At 47.6% G+C, this 22220-nt stretch overlaps 1 protein-coding gene across 2 annotated transcripts in view; it reads left to right on the top strand.

Moving 5' to 3' along the window:
- Positions 1–22220, top strand: part of NRBP1 (nuclear receptor binding protein 1) — a 75002-nt gene that overhangs the window by 15994 nt on the left and 36788 nt on the right. The window contains exons 3-8 of one of the 2 annotated variants that reach the window (XM_074947249.1): positions 4945–5067; positions 5585–5686; positions 5780–5869; positions 6400–6440; positions 7704–7798; positions 12882–12905. In XM_074947249.1, the coding sequence (XP_074803350.1) occupies positions 4945–5067; positions 5585–5686; positions 5780–5869; positions 6400–6440; positions 7704–7798; positions 12882–12905 (475 nt within the window). The remainder of the gene's footprint in view (positions 1–4944; positions 5068–5584; positions 5687–5779; positions 5870–6399; positions 6441–7703; positions 7799–12881; positions 12906–22220) is intronic. The other variant, XM_074947250.1, reaches the window with a different exon arrangement.

Here is a 22220-nt window from a genome sequence, read left to right as displayed (position 1 = left end):
CTTGTGTTTTGAAATAAAAATGTGTCCATAACTGAGGTATGATCTGGGAGAGCAAAATTACATTAGCTTCTAATTCTCTTGATGTGCCGTCTAGAGCTGATTCTCATTTTGGCAGTTTAGTAGTTCCTGTTCACTTAGAAATTCTTAACCCACCTTCCTGGTGCAGGAATTGTACTGGTTGCTAATTTCCCACAAGTGGAAATATGTAGAGGCCACTGGAAGAAGAAAAAGGTTGCTTACCAGTAACTTCAGATTCCAAGATTCCAGAAAGGACCATTGGGATCATTTAGTCTGACTTCACGTGTAACACAGGCCAGAGAAGTTCCCCAAAATAATTCCTAGAGCAGTTTTTAAAAAAAAAAACATCCAATCTGGATTTAAACATTGTCAGTGATAGAGAATCCACCATGACCAATGGTTAATTACCTTTGCTGTTAAAATGTATGCCTTATTTCCAGTCTGAGTCTGTCTAGCTTCAGTTTCCAGCCATTAGATTGTGTTAGAACTTTCTGTGCTAGACTGAAGAGCTCATTATCAGATGTTCCCCATGTAGATACGGCGATCAAGGTAGCCTTCTTTGTTCAGCTAAATAGACTCAAGGAGCTCAATCGCTATAAAGCAGATTTTCTAATCCTTTAATCGTTCTCGTGGCTTTTCTTTGAACCCTCTCCAATTTATCAACCTCCTTCTTGGATTGTGGTCATCAGACCTGACCCCAGCATTGTAGCAGTGGTTGGTCAGTGTGTGTGTGTGTGCGTGCGTGCTCTGCACATTCACAGTTCAGCCCACCTTCCCCCACTTCAGTCTCAGGTCAAGAATTCCAAAAGTAAAGAAGGAACTGGGAGGCGGTTGGGGCCACTGCCCCTTATGTCTTCAGAACCGTCTGCAAGGTAGGGGGAGGAAGGGAAAAGTGGCCCCAAAGGACAGTGCTCTCTAGAAGATGTTACACCGAGAGATGCCAATCCCACAAGTGTGCATATGCAGAGGGTACCCTGACGACTGGTCGGTAACTTCTCTGTCCGTAGTGATAGGAAGGAAAGAGCAGGTATTCTGTTGGGCTATGTTACATTTTAGTTGATGCTGAGACATCTAGGACAGGCTGTGATTTGGCATTGGATGGAGGGACCTGAAGCAGTGAGCAAATTTGTAGTGGAGAAAGTCTCCATCATGGGACTTTCACAAACTAAGCAGGGTGTGATGTCTGGTCACCTCTCCAAGGAGAACCCAACTTGTGACATAAAGTCTGTTTTCTCATCTCAGGTGATTGAGAAGGCAATCGTGTCAGTACTGACCAAATGCCCTTTGCTGCGCTGCAGTGCTCAAGGTGGATTGATTTACATCAAGTGGAAAGCCTGCATTTAAATAATTGACTTTTAAAGAGGTGCATTCTCAATGGTTGATACAGCCATTAAAGTTTGATGTACAACAAAACAGAGTCTTTATGCTAGATTTGATATATAATTTTTCTCCCTAGGAGGGTACATTATAACTACATACTTTTATTTAAGTAGTTATGTTGCTTAATATTTTCAGGTTCTTATTAATTCTACATTTTTAGTATGTAGAAAACAGTGACTGATATATTGCTTATTAGATAAGTAACTCTTTTGCTTATGCTTTGTGTCAAGCTGCATTATGATGGTAACTGGCATTTAAATACAATAGCGTATAATTTTTTATTAAAACAAGCCCTTAATACAGTACATAACCTATTGTGCCATATTTATAAAGCTTGATCTCAAAAGTTAGAGGTTTTTCCTTTGATTCTTTCTTTATATAGAAAATCAGCCTTTAACTCAGTTTTTGATAGAGGCTCATGGATTCTGCATACTTTCTTTTTTATTTAAATGTTTTTAAGAGATTATAATAAATTTAGGTCTTAACATATATTTTGTATTAAATTTAGATTTCATTTAACAGATTTATTTTGAAAAAGAAAAAAGTATTTAATATCAATTTAAATAATCCAGTTTTGTTTTTTAAATCATTTATTTTTAGCAGCTGGGTCGGGTGGCTGTTCCCTGGCTGAATCAGCGCTGACCCTAGGGTCCCAGCATGGTGCTAAGGGTGTTTGTGCTTCTGGCAGAGAGATGTAACACTGAAGTCCTGAGTGAGCGTAAGCAGCCCAGATTCCATGTGTAGTAGGAGAGATGAGGGCCTCGTGTGTTGGCCAAATTCAAATATAAGGACTCTCACTGGCTAAAACTTCATGCAATTTCAGTCTGATATGGTGTCATTCATTTTCCTGTTCTGTTTGTGTAGCTAGTTGGTGGTGGTAAACAGCAGCTGCTTTTCATCCCAGATGTAGGATCATGTTAGTGGTGTGATTCCTGTGTGTTTGTAGTGAAGGCCAGGCAGAGGCAAATGGGAGTAGTCAGTGCCTTATTGTAAAAGGATTAAGGAATTGCAGCCATTTATAAAATGCATCTGTGCTCATCTTCTCCACCTTGTCTCTAAATTTGGAAGCACTTTGGGGCAGGGACAATCTCCTATGTATTTGAACAGTGCTTAATACAACAGGATGTGACCCTGATTGGAGCCTCTGGGTGTATGTGGTACACTGGCTTGTTTGTTTTTTAAAATCACAATGAGTCTGAGTCTGGATCAGCTGGCTTGGGCTCTTGGGGGCCTAGGCTATGGGGTTATAAAATTGCAATGTCGAGGCTCGGGCTGGAGCCTGGGGCTTTGAAACCTCCCATCTCGCAATTTTATAATTCTCTGAACCCAAGTCAGCTGACTTCAGCCAGCCGTGGACATAGTGCACGTTTATTGCGGTGTAGACATACCCCAGGCGCCTCGCAGAGCCAAGACCTGTACGTCAGTAGAGCACTAGTTGTAGAAGATGCTATGGAAACGGCAGGCCCTGATGGAGGGAAATGGTCTGAGCAGATCATCAGGGTGTTGAAGTTAATAGAAGTGTAGGGCTGGAAGAGATCTCGGAGGTCATCGAGTTCAACCTCCTGTGCTGAGGCAGGACCAAGGAAACCTAGAACATCCCTGCCAGGGGTTTGACCAACCTGTTCCTAAAAACCTCCAGTGTTGGGGATTCCACAACCTCCCTTGAAGCCTGTTCCAGAGCTTGACCCCCTTACAGTATAGATTCTTCATGTATAACACACCGCCACCTCCCTCTTTCTCTGCCTACCTTTCCTGAACAGACTCTACCACTCTCTACCAATAGTCCAGCCAGAAGATTGGTTGGTTAGTCCATAAACTAAATTATTACTCAACACTTCTAGTTCTTGTTTATTCTCCGTACTCCTTGCATTTGTCTGTAGGCACCCGAGATGTTGAAAAGAGTCCCCCTCTGATTTCCCTCATGTGGCTCCGATTACCCTATTGTAATTTTCCATGATCCCCCGGCAACATCAGCTGTACTGCTGACTTCTCCACCCTTGCTTCCAGAGGCCTGTAGTCACTGCTGATCTGCTCAGGGTCACATCTAACAATACCATAAGTACACACATGGATGAGCAGTATGGGGTAGCTATCAGGGGACAGATGAGCCATGGCAACCTTTCCGTAATGTCACAGATGTGGGCTCTAGGCAGGCAGCACTCCACATGGGACATCAGGTCAGTAGATAGATACCTCCATCCCCTACAGAAGGGAGTCCCTGACAACTAGCTTTCTATGCTGCCTTCTCTTGGGTGGCCGTGAGGCTCCCAGCCTTGTGGGGAGGTGGCTCCTCCTCAGCCATTGGGGTCTGCTCCTCACCTCATGTTGCCAGTGCAGCATACTGGTGCTTGACCATGCTGGGTTGGGGATCTGGGTGGAGAACTGCTCCAAGTGGCCAATCTGCTCCCTGCAGAGCAGACTGTTTTCCTTCTTCCTCTGGTGATGCTCTAGTCATGTGTAGTCGGCTACCATCCCCTGTCCCAGATGCTTCGATGTGCATCCCTTCGGTGAAGTCCTCTGTCTCCCGGATTCTATGCAGACATGCAGCCTCCTCCTGCAGGTTTTACCTGCTTCTTGAGTGACTCCAACAACAGCTATTTTTCAGACTGGGTGGTTCTACCTGCTTGGCTTCTGGCAGCAGGGACATGCAGGCCATGTTCCTAGTAGATCCTTGGCGGCGGCGGCTGCTGCATGTCATGGGAAAATGTACCTTACCAGTAGCAAGGGACTGCAACATTTCCTGCTGCTGTGACTTGCTCTTCCTCAAGTCTCTCTAACTTGCATTCAAGCACCTTTCCCTTAGGCTCTCCTTGGCTCTTAAAAGCTTATCTGTACGAAGGCATCTTTGTCCCTCTCATGGTTTGTCTGCTCATCTCGATGCTTCCGTAGAGCTCGTCTGCGCACTCTTCGCAGATCTCTAGTGCGGGCACACTCGCACTGGGTTATAGCTGTTCATTGGTAAGCCTGTTGATGCCAGCTAAAGTACTATCAACAGTTTCAATCTGTTCTACCTAAATTGGTGCAACAACTGTGTAGACAGCTGTGCATCTCACAACTGTCTTGATTCCCCTGTGCCTGAAATGGCTTGCCTCCTTCTGTGCTTCAAGCAACATCACTCCTTGCACATCCCTCCTAACACTTCATGTCTGCTTGGTTTCCACGTGCGGGTCCTCTCTTCACCCCCTGGATCTGCATGGGGGCATGATTCTGATAGAACTAGAAATATCATAAACGATACAAACAAATCAATGCCATGAGGCAACTCAAATGACAAGCTAATATCTGTGCAAAAAGTTCTCTCCCTAGAGCATTCCCTCCTCTCCCGCCCACATGACTCCTGGTCTGCCTCTACACGTGTGGCTTAGAGTGTAGACTCTGCTGGGACAGACCATACCTTACACGAATAACCAAGTCTCAGATTGCACCCTGTGACTAAGTGGAGCTGAGGCTGTAAGCTCAGCGTAGGAGGAAGCTATAGATGAGTGACTGGTGGTGGTGGTGTTTCCCTGCCTTAGGCTTCACATCTGTCCCCATCTGTCTGTCCAGGTGAATCAGCGCAATGTCCCTGGGATTGATAGTGCCTACCTGGCGATGGATACAGAAGAAGGTGTGGAAGTTGTTTGGAATGAGGTTCAATTTTCCGAGCGCAAGAATTTTAAGCTTCAGGAGGTAAGTTAGGGTGGAAGCTGTCCTGCACCTTGTGCCAAGAATGTGCCCTGTGGCCAGGTGGGGATCATAGACCATGGTGGCTGAGCATAGTTACATAACACAGAGTTATAAACCCAGCCGGTCTGACAGGAGTGCTGAATTGCTCTGATTCTGCAGCTGGATGTGCGGAGCTCTGGGCATGCTTGGAACTGAACTGTGCTGCGCTTCCAGTGCAGAAAGGATGAGAGGCTGGTTCTGTCAGGCTCTTCTCCTTGGATGTGGAACACGGTTTGAATCTATCAATATCAGTGGCCAAATAATGTCCAGCCATAGTTAGGGGGCAAGGCTCGCAGTTTGTATCAGCATTGGGGTCAGATGCTGCTAGTGTTAGGCACACCAGCTGGAACAATGCCATGGGGGAGTGCATGGCGTTGGAACGTCTGGGGACTCAGACATAGGAGAAGAGAGGGTTGGGGAATGGATGGGACGTTCCTTGGCTTAGGATGGTAATGTGGTTCTGCTTGTCTGGTTGTCACAGGAGAAGGTTAAAGCTGTCTTTGACAACCTGATCCAGCTGGAACACTTGAATATTGTGAAATTCCACAAGTACTGGGCTGATGTAAAGGAGAACAAGGCCAGGGTAAGTGGTGTAAGAAGCTCCTCTTATCCACTCGCTGGGGATACCGCGGGCTAGAGGGGAAGCAGCAGGTAATGTCTCATCTTGTCCCTGCAGGTGATTTTCATCACGGAGTACATGTCCTCAGGCAGCTTGAAACAGTTCCTGAAGAAGACAAAGAAGAACCACAAGACAATGAATGAAAAGGTAATCTCTCCTCCTGCATGTGTGCCCTGCTTTGACTGGGCCGTCTCTCCTCTGGAGAGCTCTTTTCACAGGCCCCTTGCTTATGGTTGGGGTTTGCTCTGTCCCTGCCTACAGTAGAAGCTCCATTCAGCTGCCATCCCTGGCAAAGTCGGCCAGCATAACTAGGGGTGGCTCTCCAGGGAAGCATCAGGCAGGTTGATGTAACTCTGCAGAGGGAATGAGCTAGTTTTGAGAAGTGCACAGATTGTGCACACCTCTCTCCTGCATGTACCTGAGTGGAAGGAGGAGCTCTGCAGTCATCCTAGAGTACAGAAAGACGGTGGGGGATTTCTTGGTCACTGCATGAGTGTGGGGGCTGGGTTGAGCGTGGGAGTGGGGATCCATGGTTACCATTCACCAGTACAGCTGGGATGGGCTGGAGCTTAGAGGCCGGGCTGCAACAGGAGAGGCACCTTCCTCCAGATGAGCTGAATTGGTAGCAGTTAGTCCTACTTGCTGATTGTGGCTTGTACTTCACCTTGTATTTTTAGGCCTGGAAGCGCTGGTGCACCCAGATCCTCTCTGCTCTCAGGTAGGTGAAGTAGGGAGATGCCCTGTGTATGAATGGCCAGCTGTTCTGGAGTTCAGCAGTCTGAGCCAGTCTTCCTGGTTAGCTGTGGGATGGAAGTGTGCAGCCTACTAATTAGGCAGTCTAGACAAAACTACTCTTACTAGTAGACTTGGTTTCAACTATGACGACCTCCTCTCCACTTCCTCTTCTGCTGGTAATCCTGCCCCTCCCACAGACCAGAGGCAGATTCAGGCTGGTCCTGCAGGCAGCTGGGGACACTGGTCCTGTGAGCCCCAGGTTACTTTTTAAATTGTAAACTCATTCACCACATCACTAGCAAGTTACAAAACTAGAGTGAAATATGCAGCCTTGCAAAGAGGAAGGCCTGAATCATCCCATCACTACCATTTTTGCCAAGCACAGATATCCAGAAATAGTTGGGCATCCAGTGAGCCCCTCAGGCTGCTAACTAGGCTAACAAAAGATGCAGGGTAGATATAATCTCTGCTTCTGGCTCTTTAAAGAGCCTAGGCCAACGGCTGGGGAATAAGTTCCGGAACTGATGGCTCTCTGCTAAGAACCCCCTTGTCTAAACACATGCGCCCAAAGACAGTCAGCTCTGGGGATTTAGCTTACCTCGACCGCATGGAAACCACACTGATGTGCAAGGTATAAATATCTAGTAGGCCAAGGTGTGTGTCTATGGTACCTGAGAGGCCCTTCTTGATCTGGGTATCTGAACTGTGTGTGTGTGTGTGTGTGCGCGTACTACACTGCATGCTCACTGGGACAAGGGCTAGGTCTAACGTCTGTACAATACTGGGTACCTTCTTGGTTCCCAGTAAATAAGATCAGAATGGGTGTTCCTTTTGGGGTGGACTCTGCTTTCAGACTTTGGTTTGTCTCCGTATAATGTCTGAACATTTTTGAAACGCCTGTGGTATTCTTCTCATCAGACATCAGGACAAGTAATATTTCTCTTCCTTCCCTTCCCACCCCATCCTCCATTTGTGGTATCCTGGGCTTTTGGGCTCCAAGAGTTGGTCAGAGATAGTTTCCTTTCCTGGGGTCCCTTAGCAGGAGCCCATTTTATTTTGTGTCTTATTCTTTGTCTCCTCACCCAAAGACTGTGCACACCCAGTTCCTGAATAGTATCGCCCTGGCATTGTAAATACTCTTGGCATATCGTTCTGTAATGTTGCCTTTCCAGCAGCGCAGGGAGGAGCTGGGGTGTTCCCCTTCCCACTGCACTCTTTTCACCAGTGTTCTGTTCTGAATTCCCAGCTACCTCCACTCCTGTGATCCCCCGATCATTCACGGCAACCTGACCTGTGACACCATCTTTATTCAGCACAATGGACTGATCAAGATTGGGTCAGGTAAGACTCTCCAGAGGTGATCCTCGACAACAAAGCAGTTAACATGGTCCATCAGTAGTGGGCGCCTAATTCCTGAGCTACTGAGAAGCCACTGGAAGGGATATCTGGGGGAATGGGCTATGTAAGTACTAGTACTGCCCTCACCAGGCTGGGGAGAGGGCTGGGCAGGAGGGTATGTCCTGCCTATTCTGTTCCTGGGGCACAGAGGGGCTCGGTGGCACAAATTGCTTTCCCTTCCAGTCAGTTAGGTCTGGGTTTAGTTCGTGTCCTTGAGGCGAGGGATTGAAAGTAAAAATGGCACTGGAAATTCCCAGACTGGGTGTTTGGGCAGAGTCCTCAGTTGTTTAAGCCTCTCCTCACAATCAGGCCTTCCCCAAGGACTATACGTGCCTCTGCCTATTCACACTTAGTCACCCCCAGTGCTGTTGACTTTTGAGAACTCCCTGGAAAATTGTCCACTGAGGCCACATGAGCCCCCTCTTGGGGGCAACAACTGTTCAGAGCCAAAGTTATAGAAGGATTCTGTGGCCCCTACCCCCTTGGTTCCTTTCGCATGGCTAGCTGCTGACAGTGGGGACACAGTTCATCTCGTAGTGATGGCCTTGGCCTGTGGCTAACAGTATTGGTGCATGTGTGCCTCTTCTACCATTGTTCAGACCTCTTGCCTCACCATGCACGCCAACCTAGAGTCACTGCATCTGGTCTGGGCCACAGAACGTCGTCTGACTCGGACTAGGCCTCCACGTGCAGAAAATCGGCTTCCAATCCAGGAAGTCATCCCCACTGAAATGTGAATGTCAGAAGTTGGACAGGCATTTCCTAGGGCAGTGAAAAGCAATGTGCCTGCTCTCTGCCTCCATCTCATCTGTGTTGCTGTTCTTAAGGCCTCTAAGACTTTGTCTGCAACCACGGTGCTCTGTCTGCCATCTTGGCATACCACCCTCCAGCTGACCGTGCTGCTGTCTTCGGTCATTCCATCATCACTAGCAAATCCATCCAAAGGCCAAGGCCCTAGCGAATAATATTCAGGCTGACTTGTGACCTGTATCAGTTTGATGCTGCCAGTGTTTGGGGATTTGCCCTTTGAACCCGCTTGTTTCACCTGTCACCTAAAGAGAACATGCAAACATGATCATGCCTACAGTTTTTGTGGCTGATCCTCCTTCACTGTGCTCCAAAGGGACACTGGCATCCTCATCTGAAATGTATACCACGTATGGTATCTGTATTCCTTCTAAATCAGACCACCAAACTTTGCTTCTCCACGGAAGTTAGACTCCATACAGCAGGTGTCAGAGGCTTCGAACTCGCATAGGATGAAAATGTTGGAAATCCTCTACAGACATTGTATTCCTTGGGGATCACTGCAGAGGAACATCCCCATCACACCAGTGGATTAGGCTGTGCATTGAGCCCTGTGATCCTTTAGCCAGAGTGGGGAGCTCTCAGGGCCCTGGTGCTTACTCCATTCTCTTTCTGATAAGATCTACATTTGGGAACACTTCCCAGGAGTTGCATGTCTGATTTCCCCCTTGTTGGCAAACCACTTGCCCACCGTCATTCCCCAAGTTCAGCCCATTGATACTACAGGAAGGAGACTTGACTGGATCTGTGAACTATGCATCCTACCCTTCCTCACTGGTAAGAATCGCACACAGCTGCAGATTTTCTGATTGAGTCAGCATTTCATTCAGAGAAGGAATCTACTCTTGACTTGGCATTTTAGATCTGAGGCTTGATTTGGAATGACAGTCTTTAACACTCCTCATACGCCTTCCTGGGGGTGTACTGCTTGCTGGACTCCCACAAATGGGACTATGCAGAGGTTGCCTTGAAGAAGGTCATGGGTCTTTGAGTGTCGCCTCTGCATAGTCATGCTGCCTGCCTGCCTGCCTTTGCCTGGGTTTTGTTTTTCTAGTGTGTATTGAAGGAAGTAAAGCAGTTGGAGCCTTGCAGCTTTTCTAAGGATGGTGTAGCGCAAAGGTGCACAAGTGGCCTAACAGGTTGTGCTTTCTAAAAGATCTTCCCCCAGCACTAGGGAGGGTATATCCCGTAAGTGTGAATATGCAGAGGCAATACTCGGAATTAGTTACTAGTAGGCAGCCCTCCCCACTCACAGCTACAGATTGTGCTGGCTGGGACCTTTTTTCCTTTTTCCTTACATACAGAAGAAGAATGATCGGAATCTCTGATGGAAACATTTCTTTTAAGTAAAGGAGATGAACACTAAAATGGGTCTATGATCATAAAAGCTCCACTCTGTGTAGTAGCTCTCCTCCCGGCGTGCCCTAGAGTCAGAGCTGCTGACGTCAGTGACCTCATTCCCACTCCTACAGCGCCCACACAGCTATAGGAGAGGGAGCTGGAGTCCAGTCTGAATAGTTAAGTGCATTCCAACTGCGTGATCTCTATTCCCTCTGACTATGGGAGCCAGCAAAACCAGTGCGACCCTCAAATCATAGGGAGAGTTTATGGTATTCTGGGATCCTTCAGGCAATAAATATGGAGCCTATGTTGCCATTTAGTCACTTTTCAGGGATTAGCCAAACTTTGAGAACCCTTACTATCCTGTGTGTAATTGAAAGGAATTGGTAAGTAGCTCAGTTCTGACAGTGTGAGAGGGAGCAGTGACTGGCAATGCACAGAAAAGCAGAACTCAGATGCCACCTATATGCCCAGTGCTGTCCCTCACTGCACTGCTCTGTTAGAACAGAAGGGCATGAAAGTGAGAGCAGGTTCAGTTCTCTTTGGGCTGAAGCAGCAGGTGAAGCTGGCACTGGGGAGTAGTGGAGCAGGAGGATGGGGGAAGCCGCCATGTTGCCCTGTTTAAAGGAAGAACTCATAACTCCAGCTGGGCTGGAAGTGTTAAAGGTGCATGGTGCTTCTGGGGCAGCTGGCTCCTTTAAATAATGTAACACTATTGATTGGGTGCTGTAGCCTCTAGAGCAGCTGCAGGAGCCAAGGCAGCTTGCTGCCTGCCTGGCAGCCCAGCTACGCAGTGCTCCCTGTGCAATATTTGGAGTTGAGGTAGCATGTGCAGGGGCAGGACTGGTCCAGCTCTACATGCAGTCCTGGAGCAATACAATCCCTTTTCTTCACCCATTCTTCCTAGGTACCCTGAGGGGGAGGTGGGATTTGCCAGAAGGAAGGACAATCAAGAAGCTCAGTCTGGGTACCAGTGTCTCAGAAACTGGTTGTTGGAGGGTGTGGGGAGTGGTAAGCTGCAGAGCAGTAAATAGAGCTGTGGATGTAGGGGGTCATCTGACAAAGAGATGGGTTGGGATGGACAAAGGATATGGGATAGTGATGGGTGTAGTGCAAAGGCCACACAGTGCTGGGGCAGCAGTCCATCTGTTCCTGAGCCCATGTGGTCTTTTTCTCACATAAAAAGTGGGTTTAGGGATGGCGGAGAGGCACAGGGAGCGAGGGGACTGGGAAGGCTGTGGCCAGAGCAAGGGAGATACCGGCACTTCTTTCTCCAAGTAAGAATGTTGTGGGGGGAGAGAGAGAATGTTTTGAGCTACTCCGTGAGCTTCTTGTGTTCAGTTTAAATCACCTAGAACTAAAAGCTGCCTGCTTCCCTGTGCATTTCACCAGACAATGTTCCCAGAGCCCCCATCTTACTGTCAGGAGGGCGCTGTGGTTAGGATGTCAATTGCCTTTCGTCTTGCATTGGCTGCAGTGATTATAATCTCTCAGATGTTGCAGGGGGCTTTCTTTTGAAAATGCAGCTTGCTTCTGAAGGGTTCGTGGCCTGGAGATCCTTTGGGTGGGTTGGGGGAGAAAGCCGCCATGGTGGCAGAGGTGGGGGTGGTGCTGGTGCTGTCTAGGAGAAGGGATCCTGGAGGAAGGAGATTCCAGGGAGATGCTGGGTTGGACCTAAGGGGCTGTCAGGCAGGGCCCTTTAGGCAGAAGGGGGGAGAAGAATGTGATGTGAACTGGAAGCTCCAGTGTGGAATATGGCTGAGGGCTTTTCTCTCCAGGTTCACAGACTTCTTGGGAGTCACTTTGTAGGTGTTAGCAGAGGCCTGAGCCCAGGGGGCTGTGAATGTGAGAGCCAGCCTGTGGTATGGAGGAGCTCTGTAGGTGCATCATTGGGAACTGTTTGCTCTGGGTGAGCAATACCTTGCATAGGGCAGCTTTTAAATGCATAGCAGAATTGGAAACTCTTAGACTGAAGTCTGGGTCTGCTGATGAATTCTGGGGCTGCCCTCAGTGAAATCTGACTGGGTGGTGTATTGTGCTCCCCCAAAAGATTAAATAGTCATTTCTTCAGTGACTGGGTGTGGGTAGCTTTGGAACATGTTGGGGATTGGCCCTGCTTTGAGCAGGGGGTTGGACTAGATGACCTCCTGAGGTCCCTTCCAACCCTGATATTCTGTGTTGGTCCCCAGGGGCTGTAAGGGTAGCTTTTGTGGGAGAGTCCCGAAGATATTCGTAGAGTCTGCCTTGGGCCATTCACCACTTGCCACAAGCACCTTTTTGTCCTCTAAATGTGCTTGTTGGGCTTTTGGGTTGGATACATCCAGTGTGTCTCTGTATACCCCAGCCATCACTAAATCCCCACTGTGGGTGCTCGGGGAACATGGGACTTGACCTGAAGTTTGTGTTCATCCAGACAGCAAAACAAATTGAGTGCCAAGGCATGTGGTATGGGTGCGACTGCTAAAATCCATGTGGGGTGTTAGCTCTACTCCCAGCAACATGCTGCCCATATCTGCCCGCTGAGCATGGGCACAGAGACTGGTCACTGGACAATGGTGGCTGAGTGACGTGGTTGGAATTTCAGCCGCCTCAAAAGCCCAGAGCCTTGAACATAATGCCCTGGTGGGTGTGAGAGGCCCCCAGAGCTCACCTCTCCTTTGCCCCTCTACAGTTCTTGGTGTGTAGAGGCATCATGCTCCTGGCTTAGAGTCAGCAGGTGTAAGGGCTATTGAAAGGGCAGCCAGCCTCTTCCTTTTGTCCCTGTTTTGCCTGGTTCTACCCAGCTGTCTGTATTGATGTTAAGTGCTTGCTGTTTCATCAACTCATCGACTTCTATCTTGTTTTACTTCCCGCTTACGGGCTGCTCTGTTACCAACAGTCTTTCATAGGATTTTTGCTAATGGTGAGCAAACTTCTCCGCTCCTGTGATGTGACTGTGTCACTATATATATAATGTTCATTATATATATATATATATATATATAATATAACTTATCTATACGGTGTTCCCTTGCTATAAGGCTGGTGTATAAAACTGTCCAGCATAGGCCCCCCTGCCAGCAATAGCCTTGTCCTGTTCTGGGAGATAATCTATTCCTTGTGCTCCCAGCCAAAGCCTTACAGAGAGGGACACTGCCTTGTGTGAAGTCTTCTAAATGTTAGTTCTGTCCCTTCTCCTTGTTCTTAGACTGCACTAGTCTGTGGCCCCCATTGCATGCCAGCTCTTGCATGTCAAGCGAGATAAATGCATTGTTTTGACTGCTCGAAGCCAAGCTCTCCATGTACATCGGGCTCTTACCTGCTGCTGCTCTGTGGGGCTTGGCTGAGGGCCAGACTTAGACCAGGCTCTGCTTCTTGCTCGAACACCCTGCCGCTTGCTTGTAGCTTTAACCCCATAGACATTTTGTTTTCAATCTGAATGTTTCAACGAAATGTGTTCTGCACCTGGTGACTAGGCAGATCTTCCACCCAGGTGAGCCCATAGCTGTGAAATGAGGCCCATCTCTCCCTAGCCAGGCCTTTGGCATTCAGTGAGCTCACCTGAGCTCACATGTGTGTTTGTGGGCAGGGAGTTTGCTGAAGCTTTTGGGTGGAGCAATGGCAGGGGCTGTTAGATTGCCCCCTTGGTTTACTTAATTCATAACCGTGTTGGGTTTGACATGAGGAAACAAACAAGGAGTCCACCCTTAGTGATCCTGTTCCACCTTCTGTCAAATGGGAACGATTATGGGGCAATGCTCCGCTTTCCCCAAACCCTAGTCACCACCACCTAAGTGGCTGTCAGAATAAACTCTGTGGGTTCCCCATGTCTGCAGATGTTCTACAGTAGGGGTAGACCAAAGCCTCTTCCAAGGTGGCTGGTCCAGAGTCTCTTCGCGTTGATGGTGAAGTTATTGGGTGTCATGTGATCTTAGCAGTATAGCAGATCTCCTTTTTCCAGAGTCTGATCTGCAAGGGAGCTAAGAATTAGGTGGCAGCATATTGTGCTGAGAGTCTGGCTCTGAAAAGTGTCAAGTGACTGGACAAATCCCTCTCCCCAGCAGGCTGCTCTGGAGTGTGGAGGGGAAGGTGTGGCACATAAGGAGCATGGTGTCAGTAAGCACGTTACAGCGCTGCAGTGGGGACATACGTTGGGACAAAATGCAACCTGTTGTTGGGAGCAGCTTCAGCACCATCACCCAGAAAATCCTTCTGCACTGGGCACTGATTGCCCACCTCATGGCTGCCAGGCTTGGAGCCCTCAGGAGGTGTTACTTCATAGTTATTACACCATCCTGCCTATAAACAAAGCTAAGATCTCAACCGATAACGTACGGCAGTGTCCCCTGGGAAATGCTGTATTGTTAGCTACTCAGTGGTCTTGGAGACACCTGCGGAGGGAAAAAAAAAACCCTCATGGGACCTCAGTTTCGCTGGAACAGCAGTGAGACCTCCTTCGAACCTCAGGCTTTCTCAGCTAGTCTCTTGAGAGCTAGACCAAAAGACTGGAATGAGTTTTACTGCATTATCCCCTCGCACTTTTGGCTCATGAGAGCTGGGAATTAGACTCCTCAGTCATTTAGATGCACTTGAAAATGTTAGCCAGTGTGTAGCTGTTCTTCATGCATCCAGTTGGACTTGGTCATTTTTTCCACTCTTTGAATTTATCACCTGGTGTTCAGGGCATGTCATATTGTCATTTTCATATCTCTGACAGGCGGCATGTAAGTTGCATTTGTCACTTCACAGTGTACGTGTTTAGTGTTGCAGGAACTAGGACAGGGATTACTTTGGTATCTTGGACTCCCTCCCCCCCCTTCCCCCCCCTTAATGCACAAGGTCACTCAACCATTCTGTCTTCTTTGCCTGAAGCTACAATGGATTTGATGGGGGTCAAAACTCCCATATTGACCACTAGAATATGATTGTTACTTCTATTTTGTGTCCTCTGCCTCTGTATTGCCACTGACAGCAGCACTAAACTATGTACACATTATGGACTGCACACAACATAAATCCCACCCCTTGATCCTAATGATGCACAAGTTATACAGTAGAATTTGGGAAGTGATGGCAGGATGTCTGTCTTGGAGAGAGAGAGAGGGTATGTCTACACTACAAAATTAGGTTGAATTTATAGAAGTCGGTTTTGTAGAAAGTGTTTTTATACAGTCGATTGTGTGTGTCCCCCCACAAATGCTCTAAGTGCATGTAGTCGGCGGAGTGTGTCCACAATACCAAGGCAACCATAGACTTCCGGAGCGTTGCACTGTGGGTGGCTATCCCACAGTTCCCGCAGTCTCCGCTGCCCATTTGAATTCTGGGTAGAAATCCCAGTGCCTGATGGGGCTAAAACATTGTCGCGGGTGGTTCTGGGTACATATCGTCAGGTCCCCTTTCCCTCCCTCCCTCCGTGAAAGCAAGGGCAGACAATCGTTTCGCGCCTTTTTTTCTTGAGTTACCTGTGCAGACGCCATACCCCGGCAAGCATGGAGCCCGCTCAGCTAACCGTCACCATATGTCTCCTGGGTGCTGGCAGACGTGGGACTGCATTGCTACACAGCAGCAGCTCATTGCCTTTTGGCAGCAGACAGTGCAGTATGACTGGTAGCTGTTGTCGCCGTAGTCCAGAGTGCTCTTTTAGCCGACCTCGATGAGGTCAGGGGCTCCTGGGCAAACATGGGCGTGACTCAGCCAGGTCATTTCCCTTTTAAGTTTCGTCTCATGGAGATTCAGACCTACCGGCAGTGCTCTGTCTTTTAACCTCCAGCCAGCAGAAGACGATGGCTAGTCGTCATGCTGCACCGTCTTCTGCCGAGCACCCAGGAGATGACGATGGCTAGCGGTCATACTGCACAGTCTGCTGCCAGCAAGATGTATAAAGATAGATGAAGTGGATCAAAACAAGAAATAGACCAGATTTGTTTTGTATTCTTTTTCTCCTCCTTCACTCTGTGAAATCAACGGCCTGCTAAACCCAGTTTTGAGCCCTATCCTTAAGGGGGCCATTCAGTTTCTCGCAAAGCCACCCCCTTTGTTGATTTTAATTTCCTGTAAGCCAACCCTGTAAGCCATGTCGTCAGTCGCCCCTCCTTCCGTCAGAGTAACGGCAGATAATCGTTCCGCGCCTCTTTTCTGTGCAGACGCCATACCACGGCAAGCATGGAGTCCGCTCAGCTCACTTTGGCAATTAGGAGCACATTAAACACCACACGCATTATCCAGCAGTATATGCAGCACCAGAACCTGGCAAAGCGAAACTGGGTGAGTAGGCGATGTCAGCGTGGTGACGAGAGTGATGAGGACATGGATACAGACTTCTCTCAAAGCACGGGCCCTGGCAATGTGGGCATCATGGTGCTAATGGGGCAGGTTCATGCAGTGGAACGTCGATTCTGGGCTCGGGAAACAAGCACAGACTGGTGGGACCGCGTAGTGTTGCAGGTCTGGGACGATTCCCAGTGGCTGCGAAACTTTCGCATGCGTAAGGGCACTTTCATGGAACTTTGTGACTTGCTTTCCCCTGCCCTGAGGCACAAGAATACCAAGATGACAGCAGCCCTCACAGTTGAGAAGCGAGTGGCGATAGCCCTGTGGAAGCTTGCAACGCCAGACAGCTACCGGTCAGTTGGGAATCAATTTGGAGTGGGCAAATCTACTGTGGGGGCTGCTGTGATGCAAGTAGCCCACGCAATCAAAGATCTGCTGATATCAAGGGTAGTGACCCTGGGAAATGTGCAGGTCATAGTGGATGGCTTTGCTGCAAGAGTAGGAGGCTTATGTTCAGTGTGGACCTGCTGCTAGAGGTGATGAGACTAGACATCAGAGGAATGCCATGGCTCAGTAACAAACCTTGGAACTGGACTTGTAGGAAAGTGAGCATGCTGCAGTGGTCGGACCCTTTTCTGGAGTGATTTCCCCCCATCTTTTGCCGATGTTCTCTGCTCCTGTCCTTCCCTGCCCCCTTTTCTTTGCCCCTTGGTGCTCTAGCTTCTGCCGTCTGTCTAGTGTTTTGTTCCACCATCCCTCTGCATCTGGCTTGCTGCCTGGGCACCAGCAGGGGGAGCATTCACAGTATAGGAGACAGTCTCCCAGCTCTCACTTCTGGTGCTTGGTGCCATAGCACCCCTGGCAGCTGGGAGGAGCAATTGCAAGGTAAGTCCTGCTCAGCCCCTTCAGACCTGGCATGGAGCATGCTCAGTTACTCTGTGGGATTATACGTAGATTCATGATTTAAAGCAGGGGTCTCAAACATGCTATTTTCTTTGGCCCACCAGCTCCCCGTGGCACCCCCGCCCCCCCAGCATTTACCTAGAGTGGCTCCAGCCCGGCGCGCACTGGAACGGGGAACCGCGGCCAATGGGAGCTTCGGGGGAGGTACCTGGAGGAGCGGCCAGGGCAACATGCAGACCCCTGTGCCCCTCGAGGTCCTGGCCACTTCCTGGAGCGGCGCGGGGGCAGGGCAGGCAGGCAGGGAGCCTGCCCTGACCCCGGTGCGCGCCAGGCTGGACCTGCCCTCCTGAAATCCTCCTGCAGCCGAGCCCCCTCAGGCACCCCTCCTGCACCCCAACCCCCTGCCCTGAACCACCTCCAGCACCCTGCCCTGAGCTCCCTGCCGCACCCTGCACGCCCTGGGGGCGGGGCGGGGGGAGTTGGGGTGGGGATTTCAGGGAAGGGGTTGGAATCGGGGCAGGGCCAGGGCAGGGTGGGGGGGTGATCAGTGGTGCAGCCCTCGGGCCAATGTACTAGTCCTCATGTGGCCCTCGTGGTCATTTGAGTTTGAGACCCCTGGTTTAAAGTCAGAAGGGATCCCTGTGGTCATCTGTCTGACCTCCTGTATAGCACAAGCTATAGGCTTGCCCTGAATTAATTCCTGTTTGAACTAGGGCAAATCTTTTAGAAAAAACATTATTTAAAAGATAGAGACTCCACCGCAGCCCTTTGGTAAGCGCTTCCAAAAGTGCTTAATCCTCCCAGTTGAAAACATATGTCTTATTTGCAGTCTGAATTGGTCTAGCTTCAGATTCCAGCCCTTGGGTCTTGTTTAGACTTTTTTCTGTTGGATTGGAGAGCTGTCTCCTATCAAATTTCTGTTCCCCATGTATGTACTTGTATACTGTAATAGTCACCCTTTAATCTTCTCGGTGCTGAGCTAAATAGATTGAGCTCCTGGAATCTCTTACTGTAAGACATGTTCTGTAATTCTTCAGTTGTTCTTGTGGCTCTTCTCTGAACCCTCTTAAATTTATCAACCTTCTTGAATTGCAGACCCCAGTATTGGAGATAGTATTCCAGGAACAGTGGCACCAGTAATAGAACCTCTCTACTTCTACTTGATTCCCCTGTTTATGCATCCAAGGATTGCATTAGCCCTTCTATCCAAACATCACATTGGGAGTTTGTTCAGCTGATAATTACCATGGTCCCCAAGACTTTTTCAGACTCACTGCTTCCTAGAATAGAGTCCACTGTCTTGTATATATGGCCTACATTCTTTGTTCCTCGATGTGACTTTACATTTGTCCTTGTTGAAATGCATATTGTTTGCTTGCATGCAGCTTACCAAGCAGTCCAGTTTGCTCTGTATCTGTGACCTGTCCTCTTGATTATTTACCACTCTCCTATCTTGTGTGTCATCTTGAAATGTCATCAGTGATGATTTTGTTTTATTCTAGGTCATTGAAAAAGATACCATGTAGCCTAGGGCCGAAATCAAACCCTGTGGCACCCAGCTAGAGAAACACCCATTTGATTTATAGATTTCAAGGCCAGAAGGGACTATTGTGATCATCTCGTCTGACCTGCTTATAACATAGGCCAGAGAACTTTTCTAAAAGCATCCGATCTTGATTTAAAAATTGTCAGTGATGGTGAATCTTCCACAACCTTTGGTAAATTGTTTGTGGTTTAATTACCTTACTGTCAAACAAAAAAAACCCAAAAAACCCCTTGTCTTATTTCTGGTCTGAATTTGTCTAGCTCAGCAGATCTCACAACAAATTTTTTGGTGGCCTCAGAGTGCGACCACCAACTCTTGCTGGTGGCCGCTCTGACAATTTTCCCTAAAATACTTAATTAACTCTAGAAAAAACAAATAAATATGCACATATACATGTCCAAATCATTGTAATTTGTTTATGTAGGTTTTATTGAAGACTCAACAATAAAAATAATACACAGTTGTCTAGATTCCTTACTGGACCTAAACAGAATAGACACACATACTGTTATGATTTTTTTAGTTTTTTCTTTTTTTCCCCAGACTGGCTAGCTAGTGAGCTTGCTACTATGAAAATTGGTAGTTGTATATTAGTTAATATCACTTTTCACAGCAGACTTACTCAGCCCTAGCAAGCTGGAGGGCAAATTAAGCCCTGTCTGGGGAGATAGATAGGGAGTTGTGGGGGCTGGGTGGAGGCCTGGAGGAGGCAGCGTGGGTCAGGGCAATCGGTGGTGGGGAGGTGAGCCTGGGATTGGAGCCTGGGGTCCCGCTGCACAGCTGGGGACTGGAGGAGGCAGTGGGATCAGGGGCAACATGGGAGGGCAAGCCCAGGGCCAGAGCCCGGTGGCTGTGGGATGGAGCCCACTGCCGCACAGCTAGAGCCTTCTGCCCACCACCCTAGGGCTGAAGCCTGAGCCCCACCACCCATAGGAAGGTGGAGAACTCATCCTGGTTGCCTGCTCCTCCACTGTTTGGGACTCCGGAAGGGGTAGGGACCAGGCCCTGGGGGAGGGGCCACTGCTTCCCCTCCCCCATCATCACCCAGGAGACTGTGGCCGCAAGAAAAGCCCCTGGTGGCTGCATACGGCCATGGTGGCTGCATTTGAGAGAGGCTGGTCTAGCTTCGGCTGCCAACCATGGAATCATGCTCTACCTATCTCTGCTAAATCGAAGAGCCTGTTGTTTAATATTTGTTCCCCATGTAGATACTTATAGATTATCAACTCACCCCTTAACCCTCTCTTGTTAAGATGAATAAATTGGGCTCCTTGTCTGTCACTATAAGACCTGTTTTTTCATCCTTGAGTCATTCTTATGGCTCTTCTCAGAACTATCTCCAGTTTATCAACATATTTCTTGAATTGTGCAAAGCGGAACTGGACCCAGTAATCCAGTAGTGGTCACACCAGGGCCAAATACACAGGTAAAATAACCTCTTTGCTCCTACTTGAGATTCCCCTATTTATGCATCCAATGATCTCATTAGCCCTTTTGGATACTGAATCTCATGGCTGGGAGCTCATGTTCAGCTGGTAATCCAGTACAACCCCCAGGTCTTTCTCAGAGTCACTGCTTCCGTGGATAGAGTCCTCCATCCTGTAAATATGGCCTACATTCTTTGTTCCTAGATGGATACATTTACATTTGTCTTTTAAAACAAACACTGCTTGCTTGCACCCAGTTTTCCAAGCAATCCAGAATAAGTGACTTTTCTTCTTCATTATTTACCACTTCTAATTTTTGTGTCATCTACGAGCTTTACCAGTGATGGTTTTATGTTTTTGTCCATGTTGATAAAAATGTTATACCATAATGCCAAGGACAAATCCCCTGGAAGCACACTTGGTTGATGACTATTTCACTTTTACAATTACATTTTGAGACCCATCAGTTTGACAGGATTTTTATCCATTTAATATGTGCCATATTAAATTTATATTCTAGTTTCTTAATCAAAATACTTGTAGTATTAAGTAGGGATGTAAATACTGTTTAAAATGTTGTTTAAACGGTTAACCGATTGAGCAGCTGGGGTCGATGGTGCTGGGGTCGATGCGGCCAGCTGTGGTGCGGCTGGGGTCGTGGTTAACGATTAAGGCGGGTTAACCAGTAAGACTAATGCTTACCGATTAACCTTTTACATCCCAAGTACCAAGTTAAGTGACTTACAGAAGTCTAAGTATATTACATCAACACTATTACTTCCGATGAAGTGAGCTGTAGCTCACGAAAGCTTATGCTCAAATAAATTTTAGTCTCTAAGGTGCCACAAGTCCTCCTTTTCTTTTTACTATTATCTTTGTTACCCAAACTTGTAATATAAAAAAATAAATTTGACTATTTTCTATACAATATTGATTGTCCTATTATCTTCCTTTAATTCTTTATTAAGAGTCCTGTGTCAGCCATTCCATTATTTGCCTGATTGATTTTTGGTTCGGTGTTAGGCTGACTTGGCCTGTAGTTATCCAGGCTGTCCTATTTACCTTTTTAAATATTGGCACATTAGCTTTCTTCCAGTCCTCTGGAACTCTCCCTGTTATCCAAGACTTATTAAAAATCAATATTAATGGTCCAGAGAGGTTTCTAGACAGCTCTTTAAAAACTTTTGGAGGTAAGTTATTCAGACTTGCTCATTTTAAAATGTCTAGCATTAGTAGTTGCTGCTTAACATCGTCTGAGTTACTATTGGAATTGAAGGTTTCATCATGACATGAGTGTTTGACTTTTTCCCAAATATAGAACAAATCTTTACTGAACGCTTCAGTCTTTTCTGCATTTTTGTTGCCAATTCTACCATTTCCATTTGGTAATGGTTTGGATCAAATACCAGTGTTAGCATTCTTTTGGGTTTTTGTTTTTTGGGTTTTTTGTTTTTGGTATATTAAGAACCAGAACAAAACCTTATTGTCCTGAACTCTGCTAGCCATAGAGTTCTTCTGTTCTTTTGCTTCCTTTATCAATTTTCTATACTTTCTAGCATCTGGTTTAATATTCATTGTCAACTTCCCCTTTCTTCCATTTGTTATATATGTGCTTATAGCTGCTTTCACTTCCATCTAAGACAGATTTTGGTCTTTTTTAAAGTGTGAGCTTTCTTGATTGTGGTTAAAGGTTTAGGCATTGCATTGACTGTCATGTGAGGGATGTGTTTGTCAACAGGTGATAAGGCTGGGTCTTTCCAGCTGTGTACTTCATTAAATAAGTCCATCTGGAGCTCTGACCCCACCACTCAGATTTGGCTGATGACTTGTCCTTTTGGTTTCTGGATAGGGTACTTGATGGTGAATGGGATACTGTATGAATAAATGTTGTGTGGTGTTAGAGTACTTCATAATATCCGTGATACCTCAGTCACCTCCAGAAGGTAGCAATTCTCTTTTTCAGCCAGTTTCTTACAGTGGTAGAGGCTGGTGGCTGAGTCATGCTGCGTTGGGTGTGTTTTACAGCCAAGTGTTTAGGGCAGTGGTTTTCAGCCTGTGGTCCGTGGACCCCTGGGGGTCTGCAGACTATGCC

Source organism: Natator depressus, chromosome 3 (assembly GCF_965152275.1).
Source record: "Natator depressus isolate rNatDep1 chromosome 3, rNatDep2.hap1, whole genome shotgun sequence".
Lineage (NCBI taxonomy): Eukaryota > Metazoa > Chordata > Testudines > Cheloniidae > Natator > Natator depressus.
This window is presented reverse-complemented; position numbering and strand designations above follow the sequence as displayed.